Raw genomic sequence first — 27,007 nt, 5'->3', positions numbered from 1 at the left:
TCAGGTGGGTGGCGCATTTACGTTGTAGATGTCTATAGGCTCCAGTAACCAATTAACACCAGGTGGGTTGTGAGCTTGTCCACCCATCTAAGCAATAAAAAAATTAAAATGACAATCGTTAATTGAGTCGACTATTATCAAAGCCGGCAATCTGACTTTTGGACAATGATTGATAAATCAGAAAAACGAATTATTGACTTTGTATTCTATTGGCAGTCACAAAACTCTTCGGAACGACATCTTAGATAAATAACAGGTTAACTATTGACCTTTATTTAATGCAGGTTTTGAACCGTATTGTTTGAAGGAGACGATTATATTCAAATCAATCTGTATTGACATATCAATAAATTTTTTTTGTCCAAATGCACAGTTTGCCACCTTTGATAATAGACGACTCAATTATAAGCCAATAAAGGGCAATTTTGTAGATGGCGAATGGCTATGTAGGCGGTCACATAGGGCACAGTACTATCTGTCACGGACAGAGTTCCGTGCACCCACCGCGCTAGGGGCAGTACTAATCATCAAAGACCATTTTCCATGTCCAATGTTTGTGCAGTAATGACTGTCGAAAGACAGCGATCCATACACAGAGACGCATCCGTTCGAATGCGTGAAGAGTTTTTTTTTCTTCTACCTATGCTGATAATCTTGAGTGGCTGAGGGGCAGAGCACTCCGCACAACGGCTTATAAAGAACTAATTCCCAATGGGGGTTATCTGTGTGCCCAACCCATTTGCAATCTCAACTGTCAAAACGTTTGTGTCTAACGAACGTGCCACTAGCGCCATCTAAACGCAGTTTCTCGCAGTTACCAGCACACAATATACGACTACCCGTCATTCAAATTTTTTTTTTCATTTTTTCGAACGTCAACTCCATGTTCTTCCACACTATTCTTGGTAACAGTGCGCAACTTTAACCACAATCACCTCTGTTCATGAGATACATAAAATAATTAGAAAACAATAACTTTAAACGAATTCACTTACAATTGAATAAACATCAATATATCATTCGTTATTTAAATATAAATTAATAGCCACTCACAATCACGGAGACCCGATATATTTCAATACGAAAAAAAAAAACCAAAAAACATAAAAAGTAAGATAAATGTGTCGTATCGTGTTGAATGAAAGATCAAAGCCACGGGCGCCGACTGTCGAGGCCCGAACTGGGCTAAAACTCAAATATCATAAGTCGTATGAGGCGGGCTCTTTGCCGCCGCTCTGTAAACACCTTTACAAACGCTATCATATTAGGACTTTACCACATGACGCGTCAAGCACGGTCTCGTTTTTTTATCATTATTTGCTTGATATTCTATTTAATGTGGAATCCATTGTATTTATTGGTTTCTTGATGATCATAAGACAAACCACTGACTACCGTTGAAGGCATTCGAGATTCTACAAACCTTGTTTGAATAATATTTTATACTCTATTCCTTTTTTTATGATCGAGGGATTACTGGTGGCCCGGAGGCATTTTCAGTGTCACCAGGACAGGTGGACGAGCAAGGGCTCAGCCAGGAGGGGTGGCATTTGCTAACTGCCGCCCGAGCGCCTCCAAATGGAGACCTAACAACTCAAGAGTAAATGCTTCGCGAATGAAACTACTACAGGATCGAAATCGCGACCCGCTGAGATCCGGCGAGAAACTCAGCGGGCTGAGGTTAGGTTGCACGTTGAACTCTTTTTCCGAGTTCGAAGAGAACGATTACCGTAGTCCCTAAACCGGCTCTTAATGTTAGAGCTAAAGGCGTCTAATGCAAAGGTTATTGGATCTGATGGATCCGTAAGGACGTGTCTGGGGCATCGACGATGACTGGCTCCTGCGTGATCAGGATTCCAGAAGTAGTCAGCGGCGGCATGATAATCGCTTTGTCATTAGGCGATTATTATGTACATCATGCATAGCTTTATCGAAGTGGCTCTAATTTTATTATTATAGGCGTAATTGGGTAAGCTAGATCGCGATCCACCTTACACTTAGCGGTTACAGGAGCTCTTCAGACGTCAATCGTGAATAATATCGGCGACCTTGAGATCGAAACAGGGGTCACATTTAAATAGGCGCAGTTCCGCAGATCAGTGTCGGCGACACCGTCGGCAGGTACTAGTAAAATATTTAACTTTACTTATCAACAGTTGTGAAAATCAATACCTTTAATAATACATCTTCTATTCAATCTTCATTCGGATTTTTTAATCAAAGTATTTAAAGTATATTGAAAGTATATTTTATAAATAAGATAACAGAGAACATTCCAATCATACGTAGTCAATAAGAAGCTACAAAAAAGTGTGTATGTACAAGTCACACACGGTAGAGGTGAAACATATAAAAAATAAAAATAATCACAAGGGTCATCCGACATCCACTCCGCAGTGCAATGGAGCAGCCTCACCCTGGGGGAACCGCTTGCATGATCACGGTATCCCTATGCCAGGTAAGTATGATTACGCAAGAGAAAAACGAAAACGTCTATCAACTGTGTAACATCTCGTCACCGCGATTCAGGAATTGTTGAATTTACGTGCAGCGACATCTGTTGATAACAAACTAGATAGAAATAAAAGTACCTCAGGGCGCTCCGAGAGTCACGACAGCGTGCACGCTGCACGGACGTCAAAAACAAATTAAACTAGTCGGGGACGCGAGACCGTGTTGAGCGCTTCGTGATTTGTCGGCGTCGCTCGGAGCCGCTTCGGCAAGCCAATCGCTGCACAATTATTTTTTCGTTTCGTTTCATTTCGTTTCATCGAGTTTGAAATCACAACGCTTCATGACAATTATAAAGGAAATATTCCCTTTATTTACAAACATGAACACGCCCTAAGAAGTCGCGTGAATCCTTTGACGCGGGCTCACAAAGCGATTGCGGGCCGACGTCGATTATCACGGACCACTCTCGTCCGATAAACTTGTTTCGACGCTCGTTCCTTCATTATACTGATTTATGGAACAACGTGACTCATTCTATCGAGTATCGATTATAATATTACGTTTCGGGTCAACTTTAATCGACCAACCCAACTAAATGTGAGTAAAATTAATTAGTTTCAAATCATCAACGTGAACAAACACCACCGCATTAGTAGTGACATGTTCATTGTTGAGAGACGTCAAGTCGCCGATCAAGTATCGTTGTCCGATGTGTTTTTGATCATAATTATTAATTAATGAGATTTGTGTCGCGAAGCGGTTTTACGATAAAACCGAGTTATATACTTAGTCTGGCTATAAATACTGTTACAATTAAAAATAAACAAAATATTACATTTGAATTTGGAATCTGTCATTTTTATATGATTGCTCATTGAGTTTTCTCATTTTGGCGCCAATACATTGTACAATATTTTGCGATATTAAAATGGTGTGGGGTGATAAAGAGAATCGAATCGCTGTGATTGCATTACACAAAGTAGGTATGGAGCCAAATACAATTTTTAAAACTCTCCATTTGCTTGGTATTAGTAAAATGTTTGTGTACCGGGCTATTAATAGATGCAATGAGACCTCCTCTGTTTGTGACAGAAAGAGATCTGGCCGTCCACGTAGTGTTCGTACGAAAAAGGTGGTTAAAGCAGTAAGGGAAAGAATTCGAAGAAATCCTGTCCGAAAGCAAAAGATTTTATCTCGGGAGATGAAGATAGCAGCACCTAGAACCATGTCGCGTATTTTAAAAGATGACTTAGGACTTGCAGCCTATAAGAGACGTACTGGTAATTTCTTAACTGATAATTTAAAAGAGAATAGGTTGGTAAAATCGAAATAACTACTGAAGCGGTACGCAAAGGGAGGTCATAGAAAAATTTTGTTTACGGATGAGAAAATTTTTACAATTGAGCAACATTTTAACAAACAAAATGACCGTATTTATGCTCAAAGCTCTAAGGAAGCTTCCCAATTAGTCGACAGAGTGCAACGTGGGCACTATCCGACTTCAGTGATGGTTTGGTGGGGTATAAGCTATGAAGGAGTGACTGAGCCACACTTTTGTGAAAAAGGTATCAAAACATCGGCATAAGTGTATCAAGATACCATTCTTGAGAAGGTAGTGAAACCCCTTAACAACACCATGTTCAATAATCAAGAATGGTCCTTCCAGCAAGACTGCGCCAGGTCATAAAGCTCGGTCTACGCAGTCTTGGTTGGAAACGAACGTTTCGGACTTCATCAGAGCTGAAGACTGGCCGTCGTCTAGTCCCGATCGTACCTAAGCTGATAGCCTTGAGAGGCTATTTCAGCGTAAGTTTAACTAGTAGGTGAGCTCACAGGGCTCAAACCTGACGACGTTGCTAACACGAACCCTAGCAAGAGCCGTTCTTCGCAGAATCTACCACCGGATCGGAAACGGGACCCACTGAGAAGATCCGGCGAGAAACTCAGTGGGCATTTTATCATTACAAGACCTTGCCTACTTTTAGTAGGCAGCGACTTGACTGTGCCTCTGGCATTGCTGACGTCCATGAGCGACGGTAACCACTTATCATCAGGTGGTCCGTATGCTTGTCTGCCTACGACGACAATAAAAAAGGACCTACAGTTACATCAGCATGTATTTCTTGTATTTTAAGTGTGTAAATGGCACCGGTCATACAAAAACGTGATCGTCAATGTTATCACTACATAGTAAAAAATAAAGTCGCTTTCTCTGTCCCTATTTCCCTATGTATGCTTAAATCTTTAAAATTACGGAACGGATTTTGATGCGTTTTTTTTAATAGATAGAGTGATTGAAGAGGAAGTTTTATATGTCATGTATCCATTAAATCCATCCACCCATCCATTAAATAGTGGAGAAATCAATAATAAATTACAGTTTCCGAAGCGAAGCGAGGGCGGGTCGCTAGTTAGAATAAAGTGAAGCGAGTATTGATAGAGTTAGACACCTAATTAAGTTTCGAAGGTGCTAATTGATACTCAAAGTGATATTAATAAGATGATGCAAGTTCACAAGACTCCGGTCACCGCGTAGCTGGCACGCGCCGCGCCGACTGTCCAGACATGTAGGGGCCAGTTCATCATATTACGTAACTAAATGAGACAATTTTATATTGAAAATGTTTTAACTTTATTATCATCTTAAATATAATTCAATTGTTTTTAATAATTTTTCTTTTTATTGCTTAGATCGGTGGACGAGCTCACGGCCCACCTGGTGTGAAGTGGTTACTGGAGCCCATTGACATCTACAACGTAAATGCGCGACCCACCTTGAGATATAAGTTCTAAGGTCTCAAGTATAGTTACAATGGCTACCCCACCCTTCAAACCGAAACGCATTACTGTTTCACGGCAGAAATAGACAGAGTGGTGGTACCTACCTACCCGCACGGACTCACAAGAGGTCCTACCACCAGTGCAAGAGGTACCACTAGTATTACTAATGTGGACAGATAAAATTAATGCCCACCGGTTGGTAAGTAGTTACCGTCTGCGTGTCGTGGAAGACTCTTCTCAAACTTCGTTTGAAGAAGGAAGTTAACGTAGCGCGCTCAGAAAACACTGAGGACCTAAGTTCAATCCAAATCCGGAAGTTAAATACCAAAAAAGTTTACTATTTAAGGATGTTTTTGGTTAAGTTTTAAACCAAATAGGTATAATAATTTAATATGCAATGTCTTATCAATGGTTCGCCTTGTCATACAGGTCTACTTAACCGCTCTAGACTAGTCTAGCTACCGCTGGTAGACTAGTCTGACCATTTATACAAACGTAAACCGCTGATAAAACTAAGCGTATTAATTGAAGAACAATAATAAAGTGTCAAAATGTTTCTAGTTAAATTTACTTGACCACCGTTCACATAGTGTTTGTCGGCGCAACGTCACTATTTAGTTAACTAAAAATAGTTAGAGTTAACCGTTTCCTTAATGTTACGCATATAGACAACTGTTTGAGACGGTATCAAGAGAATTCATGACCAAGCTACCCCCATTTTCTACTATAAACACGAGCGAATATTGCCGCACAGAACTAAGCCCGACCGGAGCCCTCTTCTTCGATATCGCAAAGGCGTTCGACAAAGTCTGGTATAAGGGTTTGATTTATAAACTGTATAACATGGGAGTGCCAGACAGACTCGTGCTCATCATACGAGACTTCTTGTCGAACCGTTCGTTTCGATATCGAGTAGAGGGAACTCGCTCGCACCCCCGTCATCTGACGCCCGGATTCCCGCAAGACTCCGCGCTCTCCCCGTTATCATTTAGTTTGTATATCAATGATATACCCCGGTCTCCGGAGACCTAGCGCTCTTCGCCAATGACACGGCTATCTACTACTCGTGTAGGAAGAACTCACTATTGCATCGGCAACTCCAGATCTCAGCAGCCACCATGTGACAGTGGTTCCGGAAGTAGCGCATTGACATCAACCCCACGAAAAGTACAGCAGTGCTCTTCAAAAGGGGCCGCCCTCCGAAAACTTGCATACACCCCGTCATGACCTAGTGTAGTGTTCGCTCACGAGGCCCGCACCAACTTGAAACCCCTTCAAGTCATTCAATCCCGTTTTTTGCAGGATAGCCGTCGGAGCACCATGGTTCTTAAGGAACATAGATCTCCATGATGACCTGGAGCTTGACTCAGTCAGCAGTATGTACAATCGTCATCATTGCGCCACTTTGAGAAGGCGGCACGATATGAAAACCCTCTTGTCGTCGCCGCAGGAAATTACATACCCAATCCTGTGGACCGAATGGTAAACAGTCGACATCGCCCAAAACATGTCATTACGGATTCTCCCGATCCATTAACGGTGCTTTTAGGTACCTCAAAAGCACCGGTCACCGTTCTCGTCGAACCCATCGCTTGCGACGACGGGTTGGGCGAGTAAAATAGCCTATAGACACAGCCCACTGAGTTTCTCGCCGGATCTTCTCAGTGGGTCGCTTTCTGATGCGGTGGTAATTCTGCGAAACACTGTTCTTGCTAGGTCCAGTGTGGGCAACACTCCAGTTTGAGCCCTGTGAGCTCACCTACTTAGTTACGCTGAAATGACCTCTCAAGGTCATCAGCTTCGGTAAAAAAAACGCACAGAGCATTCCGACTCGAGTAGCCGACTGAGGCGGAGCTCGAGATGCAATCAATGGAATTCATTGGAAAAGTGTGTCTTAGTTACTGTCTTTATGGAGAATGGCGTCAGCAACGCTGAAGTCATCATTTCAAAAACACCATGAAACCAGCCGTTAATCCGTCATGCTTTAGAGTTTTGATAATAACTGAGAGTAATGTTCTACTGAAAATTCGTTTTACATAAAATGGCAATGTTGAAACAGGCAGAGCAGCGAGCGAGAGTATGCGGAGGCGACTCGCGAAGTGTGAACGCGGCCGAGGGCGCCGGTGCCTTTGTGCCTGCGCTTTGATGTCGCCGCGGCCGGCCCGACGCGATTGATTTTACGTTTTGTTAATTATATTGGAACGAGATCAACTTCTGACACTTGTTCGTGTGGCTTTTTTATTGATAGGTATGTATTGGATGGGGGAATAACGTGTATTATGTCGCTACGATTTTTTTTAGTAATTTATGACCCAAGTTTTTTAATCTATTAGTAGGTATAATTATAATCTTATTTAAATGAAATTGCAAATTTTTTAACAAGGTATAGTAAGTAGTTTTTCGAATATTTAGGATATTTTCGATTACAAATTGTTTGGAAAAGAGCTATTCATTCCGAACACTTAATGGACGGCAGCGTTTACGTTGTGATGTCCATGGGCCACAGTGTTCGGTTAGCATCTGAAAAACTTCGACCGTCTCCAACCGTAAATTAATAAAAAAGTATATGCCATCCTTTGATAATTAATATAACTTGGCATTAATTTTAAGTTAACTTTTTAACTTAAAATTAATGCCAGGTTATATTAACTATGGGGAGAGCAAATAGCTTTAAGAAGTGTTGGAACGAAGTTTCTTATGGGACGATACGGAGGGGTACGCTAACCGGGAAAAAACGTCCGTAACGTAAGATTTTTATTAGTAATGCACACAATGTAGGTACGACTTAACTTTGTAATAACTTACAAAAAATAACATATTTTTTTATCATTCATTGACCACGATCTGAGAGCGTTCGTTTGGGCAATATAATAACTCTTATGCAAACAACCGTGAATGAAGTGTACCACAATAAGTTCACACGTTACCGAATGACCGTGGGTTGTTGCGAAACCTCCAGTTTTATTTTCTTTATACCTCGAATAGAACTTAAAATTAATATTTTTATAATAAGGAACTTCGTTCCTTATCCGGCGTCCCACGACACCACACATGTTTTTTTTTGCCTACCTTCATCCAGAAACCTCGAGGGGCTATTCTGGCTTCGCCTTGACTTGTAGGCGTACCCACAGGGCTCGGGCTCGAACCTGCTAATTGTATCTTTAATAGCTGTCCTTCGCTGAATCTACTATCGGTTCTTAATCGAGAACCACTGCGCTTCTATGCGTCAAGAAGTGTCGTGAATGGTTATCCAGTCTAACCGAGAGAGCACGTGGCAAAATTGTCGAGATAAAATTTACATGGGTGCTTGTTGGCGTATCCACTACCAACAAAATTCTCGATGATAGGGAGGCGGTTTGTATAAAAAAAACAGTATTTTTTTTGCTGTTAAATTCACTATTACTTGATGAAAATGTTTCATCGCAGGCAATGAGATATGACCACCTAAATGATCCGTCGGCGGTTTCTGTCTTAGTGTTTTTTTTAAACTACTTAAAATCAAGTGATCGGTGGGGTAGCTTAGGAGTCTGGTCCAGCGAACCGCGTAATAATAATGATTAGCATTTTTTTTTTAAATTAACCCAACATGAATACCACAAAACGCATCTTACAAGGTGTGAAACGACGTTACCGCAAATTTTCAAGTAAACAGCTAACAAAGATAATAAATTACAGGGAAATTGCTAATGATGAGAGTGGGGCCGCGGGCGGTGCATTAAGCCGGCGGCAAACATCAAAGGGCCCTTTGACCGAGCCGACTCTCCCACACCCCTCCCCCAACTTCCACCGACCTAGTAATACCTAGAACGATCGTGTCAACATATTTATATGTTACGTTTGAATTTAAAGTCAATAGAAGATATTAAAGGAAACAAGTACCTACTTCGGGAGTCACAAAGAAAATCATTTAATCCATTAATTACGATATTTACGTTATCGGGCTTTTCCAAACATTAAAGAGCAACTTTATTACTGTAATTTTTTTAAAGTTAGTTTTCATTTTTGAGCGGAAAGTTGTAATATTTGCTCGAGTTGTTGCCTGCATCCTACGAATCCCTGGCGACCTATTGAGGTTCGCGGGGTTCCGCTGGATGCAAGCAGCACAGCATCAGTGGAAATAGCTGTGATATACTAGATTGGAAACGTCAGGTTAATTATATGGGTGGAATCGGAGATGGCGCTGCCATCGTAATTGTTTATAGGTAGACTTGTTATTGACTCGTTCAATAGACAATTACTTATGGCAAGTGTCAGTGAATCTGTGGATGATGTGTTAGACGTGAAGAGTTAGTCTTAGAAAATCAAACCCGCAAAATTATAATTTGCGTAATTACTGGTGGTAGGACCTCTTGTGAGTCCGCGCGGGTGGGTACCACCACCCTGCCTATTTCTGCAGTGAAGCAGTAATGCGTTTCGGTTTGAAGGGTGGGGTAGCCGTTGTAACTATACTTGACCTTAGAACTTATATCTCTAGATGGGTGGCGCATTTACGTTGTGAATGTCTATGGGTTCCAGTAACCACTTAACACCAGGTGGGCTGTGATCTCGTCCACCCATCTAAGCAAAAAAAAAAGTCTATGACGGTAGGATGACTAGACAGTCATTTGAAAAAGAAGGCATTCTCTTTGGAGACACCATTGCGATCACGCGCATCTCTTATATCACCACATTTCTAGTCTGTTTTTATTTAATTGTATTCTTACTTTGATTACTGACCACGAGGACACAGGTGATGACCGGGAAGAGCTCAATCCGACATATAAGTTTCATTACCTCCTTAAATACCAGGTAATCCACGATCGTCAACAATCTAGTGCAACAACAAAAAATTAAAAATTTAACCGAATCTCCGGTTGAATAGGCCGATCCGAGTCTCGACCACACAAGATCGTGTCGTTTGTTAGCTTTGTCAAAATATTACCCTTCGTCGATCTTGCAGTTTACTCGGATGTCTGAAGGCGCGGTTTCGTTAGGTGTGTAACATCGCGGAGTGCACCATAACGAGCCACTCCAGCCGCGCTTCCTCTAACCACCATGTTGCCTTAGAAGCCTCTGACGCTCGAAATCGTGATACTCAACGAGATCAAAGTTAAAGAACTAAGACCCCACTGCGACGTGGATCTAACTAACGTCACTCGGCTCCCAATCCGTGAAAACCCACATTCGCGTACCTGACGCGTGTTCACGAAATAAATACAATAAATTTAAGAAACACTGTCGTCATTTTACGGGTTCTTAAGATTATTTTCTTATTTAAAGATATTGAAATTTGAAAATCGCCGAAACGGGAACGCATCTTAAATAACGGTGCGTGGAATCTTGATTCTTGATAGCCACGAAAATTCAAAACAATGGGCATTAATTGAGGAAGAAAAAAAAGTCGACATTTTGATACATTTTCATCATCAAACACACATTTTTGATATTACAAATAAAATAAAATTTAAAATTACTAATATTGGTAATTAAAGATAGTAGGTAGGTAATTGATGAATTATTGAAAAGATAGGTTAATTGGTATTTTTCATTAAAAAATGGTTTTGCCGTAATCAGTTCAAGCTCCAAAAGTTACGTTTGATTAAAGGTGAGCTGTCAAGGTTTAAAAGTTCTTCGAAATCATATCTCAAGGTGGACCGGCAGTTCCTAACATATCAGGTCGGCTGTGGACTCGCCTAGCCCAGTTAAGCCATTGAAGACAGTAAGTCTTAATTTAATTGCTACATTTTATTTAATGACGCGCTATTCCGTAAGGATAGTGGGATTCAGATAGATCAGATCCTACCCTATGATAATACAATAAAAAAAAAATTTAGTTTACAATATGGCGTTGCCTCCGATTTTTTTTAATGTCATCATTATATTATTTCCGAAACGTGGAATATACTTCGAAATCTTCGTAGTTACAGTATTCCGTGATAATTGTAAGGTTTGTTGTAAAATAAAATTTATCATGTTAAAGTTAAGACAATTTTCGTATTGCCAAATAGCAACACTGTTGGTGGGAGCAATGGCAGTAATGGGGACGTAACATAATAAAAAAGGCGGTAGTTTGAAAAAACCCTAACCCATAGACACAGCCTACTGAGTTCCTCGCCGGTTCTTCTCAGTGGGTCGCGTTTCCGATCCGGTGGTAGATTCTGCGAAGCACTGCTCTTGCTAGGGTCAGTGTTAGCAACTCTCCAGTTTGAGCCCCGTGAGCTCACCTACAAACGTTAGGGTAAAGCTGAAATAGCCTCCCAAGACTATCAGAATAGGTAGGATTTTTTTTATGAAAAAACGGCAGAAAAAGCACTGTATTCTGGAGTAAGCACATATCTAAAGATTGTACAAGTGGAGATACAAATAAAGCAATACAGAATTAAGTGAACTATTGTAATCTGTGTATTTATTTCCTGGCTTTGGCAGTAACTCTACACTATGAAAATTTTAGTTTTAATTAGTACAAAATAAATATGAATGGTGCTAAAATAATAACCGTTGGTTTTTAAGTAATCGAAATCAAATAGATACGTATTATAATTTATTACAAGACATGTTAAACATGTTTGAAATTTTAGCAATAAAAAGTATAAAATGTTCATTATGCCGATCTACGTAAGCTGTATAGTATGTGATCTATCATGATCTACCAAACTAGTATAATTAAAATATATATCTTTGCAATCAGTTCGCAATATCAATCACTATTTATGAGATAATAATAGATTAAAATCTATAATAAAAAATACCGACACGACAAACAAAGGCATCATAGATTTTTTTTTATTGCCTTTGTAGGCAGACGAGCAAATGGCCCAACTGATGGTGAGTGGTTACCGTCGCCCGTGGACTTCAGCAATGCCAGGGGCAGAGCCAAGCAGCTGCCGCTACCGGTTCATAATCTTCTTTTAAAGGATTTGTCATAGCGCTCGGGAAACACCGTGGAGGGGAGCTCATTCCATAGCCGGATACCATAGATAGAGTATCTTGTCTGTATGAGATTCGAACAGAAACAATAAGAATCGTGGTCTAACAATTGTTTAATCGGTCCCAAGGCACACATCACTGACTCGGTCTCTGCAATTACAGCGTGACATCCATTCTTCGAGCTTTAAACTGCAGAGAGACACGCGATCAACCAGACAATAATACATTATGGGCACGCCTTAAACATTGCGACCTAAACAAAAACAAAAGTGCACACACAACAGGAATGTTTATCTTTGATTTTATTACATTATTTTATATCCAACGGTTAACACCATTAAAAAGGCTTTTTCGTGAACAGAATAATGAAATAGTTTAATTGATATGTGTAATCTATATATATAAAAATGAATTGCTGTTCGTTAGTCTCGCTAAAATTCGAAAACGGCTGGACCGATTTGGCTAATTTTGGTCTTGAATTATTTGTGGAAGTCCCGAGAAGGTTTAAAGGGTAGATAAATATGAAAATGCTTGGAATTAAATAAAAATAACAATTTCGTTTTTCCTTTGATGTATCCCCCGTCGGACGGATTCCTTTTGTTTGTTTTAAGTTTATTTTATACAAAGGTTTAGGTCTTTTATTTATCGATTGAGGCACTACGAAGTCTGTCGGGTCAGCTAGTAATTAATATTTTACTATTTCACACACACGCCTCTATAATAACGGTACAACACATGATAATTGTTGATGTTCCTCCAGTATACACTTTTAGTCGTAGGCTCATCTGTCAATCAACAGCAAGCGACAGAAATTACGCCGTGGTGGCTTAATGGTTTCGATATAGCTTAACATCAGGAAAGCACTGAGCTTTTTTGGTTGTGTATTGAAGAGAAAAGTCGGTGTCAGACTCGAAGGCTTTTAAGGTAATAGAATATCGAGTGGGACACACAACTACAGTACAATTCCTTTAATAAATTCGAAACAAGCTTCGTCTCGTACATGTGGTTACGAAAGAGAACCAAAACGTTTTTTGGCCCTACTAAATTTTTCCAATATTGATACGTTTTAAAAGGAAAAACTTTCGCATCGTCGTGATTTGAAAGTCGGCGAAACGGAAAGCGACACTAATCAGACACAAAATATACTTTTATGGGATTTAGCCTGCGAGATAACGAAATAGCATACTCCTGAAAGTGGGAATTGCACCTGTTTTTGGAACGAAGTTCCTTATGGGACGATGCGGAGGGGTGCCCTAACCGGGAAAAAACGTCCGTAACGTAAGATTTTTATTAGTAATGCACACAGTGTACGACTTAACTTTGTAATACCGTACAAATTATTTCGCAATGCCCACAGTGTACGACTTATCTTTGTAATAACGTACAAAAAAAAAAAGTGTGTGTGTCCGCTCCGACGCACGACTGGAGTTTACTGGATATAAAAAATTAAACGAAACAATACGAGAAATAGTTCTATATTACGACAACACGATACACTACAGATTATTAACAAATTAACGAGACACAAAACAAACGACTAACAAATATATGAAAATACAATAATGAGAGAAACGCGCGATCAGTACGAGGCTTTGTGGCGGACTGCCGGCGCAGCAGCCCGGCGTCACCTGCGATGACGCATTTCGTGTGACATGCGCAATCAGGCGCATAACGCATTTCGTGTGACATGCTAGTACGATTTTGGTCCCCATAATTTTCATACCCCGGGCCTATATATGTAAATCGATTCTAAAGGAGTAATCTCCAAAAAAGTGTGTGTGTCCGCTCCGACGCACGACTGGAGTTTACTGGATATAAAAAATTAAACGAAACAATACGAGAAATAGTTCTATATTACGACAACACGATACACTACAGATTATTAACAAATTAACGAGACACAAAACAAACGACTAACAAATATATGAAAATACAATAATGAGAGAAACGCGCGATCAGTACGAGGCTTTGTGGCGGACTGCCGGCGCAGCAGCCCGGCGTCACCTGCGATAACGCATTTCGTGTGACATGCGCAATCAGGCGCATAACGCATTTCGTGTGACATGCTAGTACGATTTTGGTCCCCATAATTTTCATACCCCGGGCCTATATATGTAAATCGATTCTAAAGGAGTAAACTCCAAAAACATATTTTTCTATCATTCATTGACCACGATCTCCGAGCGTTCGTTTGCGCAATACACTAACTCTTATGCAAACAACCGCGAATGAAGTGTACCACAATAAGTTCGCACGTTACCGAATGACCGTGGGTTGTGGCGAAACCTCCAGTTTTATTTTCTTTATACCTCGAATAGAACTTAACATTAATATTATTATAATAAGGAACTTCGTTCCTATCCGGTGTCCTACGACCTCACACATATTTTTTTTAAACTTATTATTATCCTTTGAACTCAATTCGGATTTCACGTTATAAGGAGATACGTAAAGTCGTTTTCTAAGTAAAATGTCTTATTCTATTTTGCTCGGAATTGTTTGAATCGTACCAATCGCAGGTAGATCGACCAGTTTGCAGTTAATTGGCGTGACCATTCGCAAGACGTTCCGGACTGACCGGCACACTCGAGCCGAGAGCCATTGTCAGCCGATCAGTTGAACGTAACGCAATTGCACCTCGAGAATTCGGATAATCTGTAACGTGCAAACGATTTTCTTTTCTAATACAAATATATACAACTAAAAAAACTTCAGAGGTGTCAAGGGACACCCGGATGGAACGAAGTTCCTTTCGATTAATTAGTGAAGGAATGGTAATTTTTTTTTAAAGTTATAATAATAAATTACGGCATTATGAAGAAGAAAAAAACAATACTATGAACTAAATTACTATTGTTGAAACGCTATCTCGAGAAACTGTACTCATTACGCGGACCAATCGGATACGAACAATGTCACGCGATAAGCGCCTACACGTTGATTGGTCAGAATGACGGATCTAAAAAGTGTCGTGACAACTTTTCGTAAGAATTTTTTCCGTCTAGCCCCCTTTCACAACGCGCGATAAGGAACTTCGTTCCAAAAATTTATCAACCGTAAACGTTTTTTTTACACGTTCGTAATAAATAAATAAAAAATAAAAACGAATCATATTGTTTTCGACAGTCCTAAGCATTTAAAGTTTTATCAGTAAAGTTTCCATTAAAAAAAACTCGGATTGAAAACAATAAAAATGTTTCTTCGTATTTAACACAGCAATAAAGTCCAACTGTTGTAAAACCATAAAAAAAAAAAAACAACTCCGGCACGCTAGCTACGTGTTTCACAATTCGATACACTAAAATCGATGGTGGAAATAGAAGTGTGTATGTATGTAATACGTTACGTATTCGTAGCCAAGATTACATTTTTATTCCGGCACAATCGTTGCGCTTATTGCAATACCTATACGTTGTTTGTACAGACACGCAAATACAATTGCAAACAATCGATGACGTTCCGCTTCCAATACTAATGGAACAGGATCGGAGGACGAGTCGTCGCTACGGCTCGCCTCAAGTGACACTTGACATCAAAGGCGAGTGTTTGCCCCCTTTGTCTTACCGGGCAATTAGTGCAGTCCGCTCATTTAATTCTATCGCTCGATTAGCAACAGAGCCAGGTACCCATTAATTGGTCGACACCAATTTGCCGGTACCTTGTCGGGCGCTAGCCTCACGACCAACGACCTTGCACAAAGTGATGTTTGATACGGTATTATGTTTCCGCTGAATACCATACTAAACACAATAACGTTAGACATTAATTACTCTTGCTATTAGCATTACGTAAATGTGGCATTTGTTTGAGAACAACTACTATAGTGTGTATTTCGTAAAAATGGCAAAACACGAAAATAATTTTAAATCGATCTCAACATTCGTATCGTTTGATAAATTGACGTTAATATTGTAGTCATTTTAACTAATACATTAAATCCGCTGTAATAAAAATAAAAAATAAAAAAACTCAAGTTGCCTTCAACAAAGTTTAGGCACTCGAAGATTGAATATTTATCTTGGCAAAAGAAAGAAAAAAAAAAAGGAAACTTGGTAAATCAGAGACGGATGCCCGCATCTTCGCTCGCGTACCAACTTTTATATCACGGGATTGGACGAAAACTCCTTCAACTAGAGTAGCTGAAAATTTGTATTTGGAGAATATTTCGCAGCTTTATTTATTTTTATTATCATTCTATGGGCAGTCGAGTTCACAGCCATCCGACGTTAAGGGTTTATTGATGCCTGTAACTTGACCAACCGCAACACGTGAACAACCATAGCTCACCTTGAATAGAATTCAGTCTTATTTTTTCGTATTTTTAAAAACCTTTCAAATTGAAACACGTAATGTTTGTCGGTGGAAATGCACAGCATGGCAGTGCCTACCCGTGAGAGCCTGTACTAACATCAGGACCGTCATCTTCGTCAAATTAGGTTCTAGTTTTAAGATGTCAATGTTTGATTTAAGGAACGATTTAACTGTGGGTCATCTGTATTGTTATTTTCCATACAAACGTATTTTTTCTAAAAAATACAAATACATTATCTATGATATATAAATGAATTGCTGTTCGTTAGGCTCGCTAAAACTCGAGAACGGCTGGACCGATTTTGCTAATTTTGATCTTGAATTATTTGTGGAAGTTTAAAAGGTAGATAAATATGAAAATGCTCGGAATTAAATAAAAATAACAATTTTGTTTTTCCTTTGATGTTGTCGGACGGATTCCTTTTGTTTGTTTTAAGTTTATTTTATACAAAAGTTTAGTCTTATTTATCGATTGAGGCACTACGAAGTTTGCCGGGTCAGCTAGTACATTATAAAATGTAAAAGCTAAATTACTATTGTAACCTTTCCCTGCTTATTAGAAAGAAAGAAAACTAAACGATTCACGATATTGTTTATGAAATGCATTTTTCACAATCTATTAGGAATTTTTAAAACGAAGGTTAAATGTTTAATACTATATACCTACCGTTTATAATATAGACGTATATAATAAAAGATGACAATAATCGCTGAACTGTACAAAAGCTCTACGTAGCAAGCAAACTTCGTCGGATAACACAAATTGTAATGATAGACGTTAAAACAAACATTACTTTTTTCTCGTAGCTTCATCTACTTGTCTTTTGACACGTGATGGTTCATTATTATGACATTCTAAAGAACCACTGCAACCGGTACAAGCAATAACACTTTTAAGAAATGTTTGTGTTGTAAATATTATGTTTGACGGTACGTTCAATATTTGGGTTCGTGGAATGCGATTTAAGTACTTACATGTTTTTTTTTTAATAATTGAAAGATAACTGGTGGCCCGGAGGCCTTTTCAGTTTCACCAGGACAGGTGGGCGAGCAAAGGCTCAGCCAGGAGAGGTGAGATTTGCTAACAGCTGCCCGAGCGCCTCCTAAGGAGACATAGCAACTCAAGAGCAACTGCTTCACGAATAAATCTACTACCGGATCGGAATCGCGACCCAGTGAGAAGATCCGGCGAGAAACTCGGCAAACTGATGCATGAGTTATGTTGCACGTCGACCTCTTTGTAGAGTTCGACGAGTACGGTTACCGGGGTCCCTAAGCCTGCTCTTAGTGTTAGAGAAAACTATTCATGTGACATTATCTCGTTGATTATATTGAAAACTAGCTGACCCGGCAGACTTCGTAGTGCCTCAATCGATAAATAAAAGACCAAAACTTTATTTAATTCCGGGAATTTTCATATTTATCTACCTTTTAAACTTTCTCAGGACTTCGACAAATAAGTCAAGACCAAAATTAGCCAAATCGGTCCAGCGGTTTCCGAGTTTTAGCGAGACTAACGAACAGCAATTCATTTTTATTTATATAGATAGAAGATAAAAATGCGATATTAACTCCACGGTGTTTCCCGAGCGCTATGACATGTCCTTCTTCAAACGAGGCTTGTGGAGAGTATTAAGCGGTAGGCAGCGGCTTGGCTCTGCCTCTGGCATTGCTGAAGTCCATGGGCGACGGTAACCACTCACCATCAGGTGGGCTGTATGCCCGTCTGCCTACAAAGGCAAAAAAAAAAAAAAAAAACTATTACTTGAATTTACATTATTGCATTAATTTTTTTGTTTGTAGTGACGCTTTTTACTGGTGGTAGGACGTCTTGTGAGTCCGCACGGGTAGGTACCACCACCCTGTCTATCTCTGTCGTGAAGCAGTAATGCGTTTCGGTTTGAAACCATTGTAACTATACTGAGACCTTAGAACTCGTATCTCAAGGTAGGTGGCGGCATTTACGTTGTAGATGTCTACGGGCTCCGCTAACCACTTAACCCCAGGTGGACCGTGAGCTCGTCCACCCAACTATGGAATTAAAAAAAAAGTTCTAACGCGACTTTTCTCAGCTTGATTTGTAACTTGGTACAGTTGGTATTTCAGAGATTATTATTGAAAAAATACTACGGATGAAATGGTGCGCGAATAGTTAAGTCAGTGCCCGTGTTGAAGCTTTTTTAAATATTTCTAGAGACACAAAGAAATTTTTCGTTCCAATGTTAATAATAAAAATAAAAAAAACAGAGTAATATTATCGAAGACTTCCAGGGATTTTCTTTAGTATCTTATCGAGGGAGGGTGAAAGGCTATTTAGGTTTAAGCGACATTTATCTTTGTAATTAAAGTGGTGTTTCATTTGGTATTCGCATCAACAGTTTGTTGCTTTTAATTGAACTTGAATTAAGTTTATTCCATTCGAATAGCTGAAGAAGGTTTTTTCATTATTTTTTTCCAAATTTTAAGCTTTAAATGGTTCTCCTGTAAAGTTGCAAAAACGTCGCTTAAACAAAATAGCCTTTGACCTTTTTTTTATTGCCCTTGTAGGTAGACGAAGCATACGGCCCACCTGATGGCGAGTGGTTACCATCGCCCATGGGCTTCAGCAATGCCGGGGGCAGAGTCAAGCCGCTGTCTACCGACCTGTAGCTCCAACATTATAGGTTGCCTATGAACAAGATATAAATATGTCTTTGAAACCCTAGATTATAACGCTGTTGCGAGCGTTTAGTGAAGATTAAACGGAACATTTCTTTGTGTTTCTAGAAAATATCTAATAAAGCTTCAAACGCGGACACTTGCTTTGTGTCCGGCGCCTCTCGCGACGGACACCGAGCCCCACTTCTGCGACAAAGCAATGAATCCCCCTTTAGCATTTGTCGACGCAAAGGATCCGAGGAAAAACTACGTAACTTGATTATTTAACGAATTCATTATAATATTTGACGCTTGTAGCTGCTAGCTGTGTATTTAAATGTTTTACTGAAACAATATTTTTTGTTGATCGGTGAATGATATGTATATATGCTCCCCTCCACGGTGTTTCCCGAGCGCTATGACATGTCCTTCTTCAAACGAGGCTTATGGAGAGTATTAAGCGGTAGGCAGCGGCTTGGCTCTGCCCCTGGCATTGCTGAAGTCCATGGGCGACGGTAACCACTCACCATCAGGTGGGCCGTATGCCCGTCTGCCTACAAAGGCAATAAAATATATATATATATATATATATTAATACGTGAAGCAAAAACTTTGTATCCCTTTTTACGAAATATGCGCGGACGGAGGAGTATGAAATTTTCCACACTTATAGAGAATATAGAGAGGAAGTGCACAATGCTAATTTTTTTTTTAAATAATGCATAAAAGACACATTAAATCAGTAAAAAAAACATTACACACACTACATACCATGTATTTGACGCACACACGCATGCATACTATTTATTGTCAAACTTTTGTTCTTGACGTCTGTTGTCAAATTGAGAATAGATTAAATATTGTTTGTCTTAGTTAATATTTTGTATAGTGTAGTCTTGGCGAAATTTGTGATTATAGAAGTATAAAATATAATCATAACAGTGTACAAACTTACAATTCCAATTAATTATAGTCGAATTTTGACTACTGCGGGACCTCTAGTATAATTTAATTGTTAATTAATTTCTATAGCATAGCAGAAGTTAGGTACTTCTCGAAAATGCTGGACAATTTTTGCATTTTTTGAGATTTTTACACTATAAATTTATTTCACTAGTCTGCTTTAAACGACTTAACTTAATAAATGAAAATCATACAAGGCCTATGCACATTTTATATTAATTATTTTTTTCATAGAATCTTGTAGACAGTTAAGATTATGACTTAGAAATCACAACATCTAAAATAATCTAATTTCGATACAAAATTATAAATGTAGAAATATTAGTCCAAATATTAATTATAAGAGAGCTTCCTGTGTCCGTGTACAAAAACAGCGTAGAATCGATACATTTTTAGTCCATGAAACTTCAAAAAGGCGGTTACGTCGTTTAGCGCCGCGACGCCGGTATTAGCGCACTGTCGCATCTTCAGAGGGCGGCGAGATCAAAGGATAGGTACACAGTAACCGCTCTCATTGATGTCGCTCACAAAGGGAATTGATTGTTGCAAACCTCGTTTTTTTACAAAAAGAAGAGAGGGATTGATGACACATCTGCTTTTTTTTTTTCTTTTTTGACATTGTATCATGTATTATGTACTGTATTAATAATATATTTGCGTTTTCTTATTTGTAATTTTAATGTTGGTGACGGCATGTTATGAAATTCTATACACAGTTTACAAGATTGCAAAGGTAATAAGTTTCGTGTTAATTATTTCCTCAAATTAGATTTTATTTTCATATAAATTAAGTGACGATATAATATATTCTGATTGTCTAAGATATTTTATTTACCCAATTTCATTTTGAATAAATTATTATGATTCCAGCTTTTTAATGCTGAGACACTGCATATACAATTTTCTTAATATCTTTTTACTATGAAATATTAATGATGAGACAATCCACCGGCTTAGGCCCCAGCTGGAGTTCCTACTAAAAAAAACATTTTTAAGCAAGTTTGCATTATTCTAAAAAAGGTTTTTATTTGTTTTTTTTTTCATAAACTTGTATACGTTTATATCATTACATTATGTCATCTCATCATCATATTTTTATACATAATTATTCCATCTATCATCGGTTATGAAGTCACTGGGAGCAATATGTCAATAATTATACTTCACTTAGGTTTGTACACATATCAGACTTTTCTTCGGGGAATGTTAAAAATGAATAAAATAATGGTGAATGCCTATTGTTTTTCAAGCCATACAAAAAAGTACTGGCTGTAGAAATAGTTTTAACACATGTTCATAAGAATATTCTAGTTTAAATTACTGGCTACTACTACTAGACCACATACTAATTAACTAAAAATGTTTTTCGTGACAATTCAGGTATCTTTAAGTAATTGAAAATTTATTCCATAGCTTTACAGTAAAAGTCATATATATAATTTTTTGCTTCATTATATAATTATTTTGAGAATGAAAAACCAGTGGTGATTTATTTATATATTTTGAATTTTATTGCTATCTATCAGGCATATTATCAATTGTAGCATTAATTACCTACTTACAAATTAGTGTAAACAAATAAACTTTCGATTTATAGATTCTCTCAATATCACTCAACAGTTATCTCTGTAAAAGTAATTGAAAGAACTTCGTAATTCATGATTTAATTTTTAATTTTACCGATCCGTACCTACTCAAAACAATATTAGGTCACTAGGTGAGTAGGTGACTCAAAAGTTTTAAATAGTTCACAAACTTTTTGAAAGTACAAAAAAGGTGAAGTTTTTTTTTAAATATATATTGAATATCTAGCCCGTAACATAACTGGTTGTATAAACGTTCAACACAGCGGTAGACGACACAAACCTAACCTTAACGCAAATTATTTATAACTATTACCTGCTCATTGTTGTTAATGTAACGTTTTTATTATTTCGGGCTAATTACGGGGTTTAAGATAACTAAAATGTACACCAGCATCGTGAGTGTTAATTTTAGAAGGCGTATTCTTGAAATAAGCATCAATTTCTTACCTCGTTGACACCTGAATTCCGAAGTATTCCGAGAGTTCGTTACAACTTCACACACAAAACTTTTAATTTTGAAATAATAGTTCAAGCACTTAATAACAAAACGACACCGAGAACAGCTTTATTGTAAGTCTTTCAACTTATAAACTGACAAAAAACAACACTTTCGTATAGAAAACAGAAACTTATTCACGTTCTTGACGTCGCCTTCGCCATGGTGTTGATGCACAATAGCGTAACCTAGCGGGACATTGGTCAACTAATGAACGCTTTGATGTGTCATTCCGTCACACGCATAATAACATAATTATCAACATACCTACCAATATTGTGAAATAAAAAATATTTTGGATTTTTGTCAATTATATTATATTTAATGTATTTGTATATCGGTAGAGTATACTATAATATACTAATACTAATAAGCTTATTTAAAAAAAAAACACTAAATCAAAGACGCCCTCTTGCGCCCTGAACTGCTAAACAAAAATTTGGCGGGAACGCGAAAAGCGAAGTTCTGTAAGTCAAAAATCATTGTGTAAGTCGTTTTATTTTTTTCAAACTGATTTAGAATTTCTCCAAGTTTAATAACGTTGGTTTATTAACTATTTAGCATCTGCGAAATCGCACCAATACGAGAAAATGAAACAAAGCTTCTGGAGGTAGCTCCTCGGGTTCTTCCAAAAGTTCCACTGAACCATTATGTAACACTATCCCAATTGATTAGACTCATTCCGTCTCAAATCGTTTTTCATGTAATACAACCATATTTGGATATAACATCACCTTGCAAACGACATCGGATTTATTCAGTATGATTCGATCTTTCCAGACTTACATTTCGGACAATTAATTATTTCACCAGTGTCATTCCCCTTTTATTTGAATACTCCTAAAGTGAGTTTTAATTGAAATACAGTTTAATTATGTACTATTATTATTTAGACAATCGAAAAACACAATTTGCGACATACCAAGGCGAACTTACTTTTTATTAATATCAAGATAAATTTTAAAGGAATAGACAGTAAAACTCGATTTAAAATTAAAGATTTATTCATATTAAATTTATTTCCACATATGCAGGTACAAAAACACGAAATCAAACACGCTAATCTAAAAACTACACAAAAATGACTAAAACAAATGACTTCATACTTATAACGCTATTTAAATCAACTAAAAGTTTACAAACAAATTGTAGAGAAATTGTGAGGTATTTCTTATTTATAAGGAACTTATACATAGCGAAGCAATAATATTGTAATGTTTTATAAATTAATAAAACCCTTATAAATTACGATTTTGACTCTGTAGTATTTTTAACTACATCAACACTTTTATTACAAACTGTGAATCGACTTTGTAAAAATATTCAAGTTTCAGAGGAAATATGTCAGATGCCTCTATGTTTGAATTGAATGTTTGAATTATGCACGAAAAATTGAAAATGCGAATCATCTTATAATTTAAAATTTGGATAATTAGAAAATTGTGAACACGGTTTTCTACGGCGAACAAATTTTTGAGTATCCAAAAGTGTAAAACCATAAAAAAAAAAATCCGAAATATATTGTGCCAAATTTATTGATATATGAACTTATGAATTGATAACTAAGAGAAACTTGAAAAAAAGCGTGAATTAATTAACTCAAAATTATAAAATATTTAGTCAACAATCAGGAATATCATATTAAAACTAATAGAACATTATAAATCAATCCGATAACATATATCAGCATTTTAAAGTTTACAAAATTTACTTTGTATCGATGTTAATTTTCAATTATTTACTAAGGAAATATTCTTTAACAAAATTAGATTTAAAACTACAAAAAAACAATCAGCCTCTTGTGTTTGTGACAAACTTTCAAAGTATGCATAAAAGTGCACAAAATATAAACTGACATCTCAGAACGGATTTTAGTAAAACCAGTAGTCTGTAGCATTTACTTAACCATGGTATCAAGTATTTTTAGTCTAGCTTAATAAATACCAAATTTCTTTTCTACTTTGAAAGATCGTCATTTAAAAAAAAATCTTTAATTTACGATGGTGATCCAGCATCGAGGTCATTTATAACAAACGCAACCGTCATTCGTGTCATTAAGAATCTCAATGGCCATGGCATGAGGCACGTGAGCACTCACACGCGACCATATTACGGTAGTGAATATTTAATTCAAGGATAACTAAAATCGACGGCACATGTTCACGCGCAATCCTTCTTGACCTAGTAGTCTGTGAGGGGAGCTCTGCTGTACCATCGAGAGCAACCGAATAGTCAAACTTAGTAAAAATTATATACATTTATTATCTACCCGAGGTCTAACAATAAAATTACCAATGTCTTATAAATAGGGCCTTGTGCAATTCAAAGCTTACAGCACATATTAACACTAATATAATATATAAAATAGAATATACACAAACAACAACAGGTTTATTGGTTTATTAATTGACTTGTGTATGTGACATTTTCTAAGTTTGTAATGTAAATATATCATTTTATATTTATATTCTACCTATTGAAATAAAAATGTAATTTGTTTGTTATAAACGTTTGTATGTTTGTGTTCTATGCGTTCCTAAATCATACGACCAATTGTGATGAAAGTTCTTAGTGTGGAAATAGTACCATTGACGTACAAACACACCATTAATGATATATAATTCTTCAGTACGAGTATTTTTCACTAAACTTTGTAACAATTGAATCTATTTATGAGCAATTGTTTCGTGTGTGAAACTACAACAGTATGTAATGCTGTATTTCAGTTAAAGTTATTTCTTTTAAAGATGTTCAGAACCTCACCCAGATGATTATGAACTCTATTTTCGTTGCTTTTTTTGTAGATAATCGTTCCTAACTATTTGATAGGTGGCGCTACGATCAACTTCCAAGATTTTTCAAGGGAGGACGTCAAGTGTCCAGTAGTAGCAATATTTTAAAACTTCAATATTTTTTTGTTTATTTTTATTTGAGGTTATGTAATTTAACTCCTAGTATTTTTTTCGGTTTTCGGTGTCGTAGATTGAATTAAATATAACCAAGTATTCGAATACGCGAGATTAAAGCGTAAAAGCGATTTTGATGATTTTAATTTACTATCACTTTCTACTTCACTAATAACAGATGTGTGCTATAAAGTAATGCCGTGGGAATAATGTTATAGGCGCTATGACACACATTTATAATTTAACAGACCATTATAAATTCACATAGTGATATTTATGAGACTTGTTTTTGTCCCGTTTTTATTAGTTTCATTTGCAACTATGTGTCGGTTAGGTGATTTTAATAAAACTAACGTTTCCCTAACGATCAAAAATTGAATCAACTACACCTGATTTAAGATATGTTCCAATATACACTGGGAGCACTGGTCAGTGCACTCACTGGCGGAGAAATTCGTTCCGTTATGGACCGACTGTATACATTGGCGGTGTATCCTAACGAAATATATGACATAAATCGTCGCCATTTTTCTACTGTGAACACTGCTGGTATTTTCTATATAGTGCTTTGATCACGGGATTACTTTTACTTTACCGTGCATAACTCCATTTCAATAATTAGGTTATTAAGTTATTAACATTGCTTGAAAACCAACATTTTTTTTACTAAAAAGTATACGACTTGGTTTCATAATGCGATTAATTCAGCTGACAACAACTAGAATTAAATTTTAAAAATAACTAAATTTAAATATTTATTTTTGTCGACGTGAAAACAACGCCAAAAAACTTCGATGGCAGAAAACTGTACTACTTTCCGTTTTAAACAGTAACCAGTATGCTAGCTATAAAGAAACGGCTTCACAATATATTAAATTGGCCTCACAGCCTACAGCGCTCGCAGCGCATATCGGAACAAAGCTTTAGATTCATAGTATGTTCACACTTTCTCTTTTGTCACGATATAGATATTTAAAAAACTGATTCCATTTTTTTTTCATCGACAACACCAAAGCTTGAGTAACATAGGAGAAAACGATACTAACTTTTTTGTCTTTACGATCAACTTAATATTGTTAAACCAGTGTTAAATCATGGGCATTTTGAAACTGATTTAGTAATTATGAACTACAAGATTTTAATCCAGCTTAGATGTACATATTAAATTATTAATAATATAGATTATCAGGCTATCAAGTATATGGGTACATGGATCTAAGAGTTATTACTGATAATGAATTACGTCCTATCATTAGTTCATAGTACATACATTACGTTCTCCCTTGCACAAACTAGTAACTCTCTTTAAGTATTTGGCTAAGCAAGCGTACCAGTTTCAAAAAATCGAGAGAGAGAGAGAGATTTGTTGTATAATCTCTGTCAGCAAAAACACTATGTGAATTGAAAGTTTAAATTAATTCGATGGTAATGTTACCATGAATGGAGAATACCAGAATGCCAAGACAACTGCTTGATGGCAAGCCAGAGGGCCGCAGAAGTCATGGCAGACCCAAACTCCGATGGTTGGATGGCGTGGAGCGCGACCTCAAAGTTATCGGCGTCAGGAACTGGAAGGAGAAATCCCTGAACAGAGCAGTCTGGAGAGACTTACTGGACCAGGCTAAGGCCCTCCCTGGGCTGTAAGGCCGAAGATGATGATGATGAATGTTAGTGCGCGTTCATTTTGTTCAATCCCTTGATGAAGTTAGTCATGTCATATTCCTCTTCGTACTGTTTGTCGTCCCAGAGGTCGGGCAGCGCCTCCAGCACGGACCTGGAGGCGGCGGGCTGGTCGTGCGAGCGGCCGGGCTTGAGAGTGAACAGGTCAAGCAGCTGGTCCGTGCCCATCGTCTCTATGGCCGCGTTCTCGCTGCTTATAACCGTGTTCGCTGTCATCAATTTAAATTTTTGTAGCCTGAAAAACAAATATCAAAGTAGATTTATTAAGAAATCAGATGATAATCAAT

The 27,007-nt window shown here is 37.6% G+C and overlaps 2 protein-coding genes across 3 annotated transcripts in view; both read right to left on the bottom strand.

The window, feature by feature from the left end:
- Positions 1-22,352, bottom strand: part of LOC101739893 (axin) — a 129,607-nt gene extending 107,255 nt beyond the window's left edge. Inside the window, exon 1 of one of the 2 annotated variants that reach the window (XM_012695811.4) lies at positions 22,086-22,352. The gene's annotated coding sequence lies outside the window, so the exon portion shown is untranslated. The remainder of the gene's footprint in view (positions 1-22,085) is intronic. The other variant, XM_021352163.3, reaches the window with a different exon arrangement.
- Positions 22,353-23,120: 768 nt separating this feature from the next.
- Positions 23,121-27,007, bottom strand: part of LOC101746640 (TATA-binding protein-associated factor 172) — a 63,933-nt gene continuing 60,046 nt past the window's right edge. The window contains exon 34 of the mRNA XM_038016718.2: positions 23,121-26,955. Coding sequence (XP_037872646.2) covers positions 26,709-26,955 — 247 coding nt within the window. The 3' untranslated portion in view covers positions 23,121-26,708. The remainder of the gene's footprint in view (positions 26,956-27,007) is intronic.

The sequence above is a fragment of the Bombyx mori genome, chromosome 17 (assembly GCF_030269925.1).
Source record: "Bombyx mori chromosome 17, ASM3026992v2".
NCBI lineage: Eukaryota > Metazoa > Arthropoda > Insecta > Lepidoptera > Bombycidae > Bombyx > Bombyx mori.
Note: the sequence above shows the minus strand (reverse complement) of the source record. Positions and strands in the feature narration are given on the sequence as shown.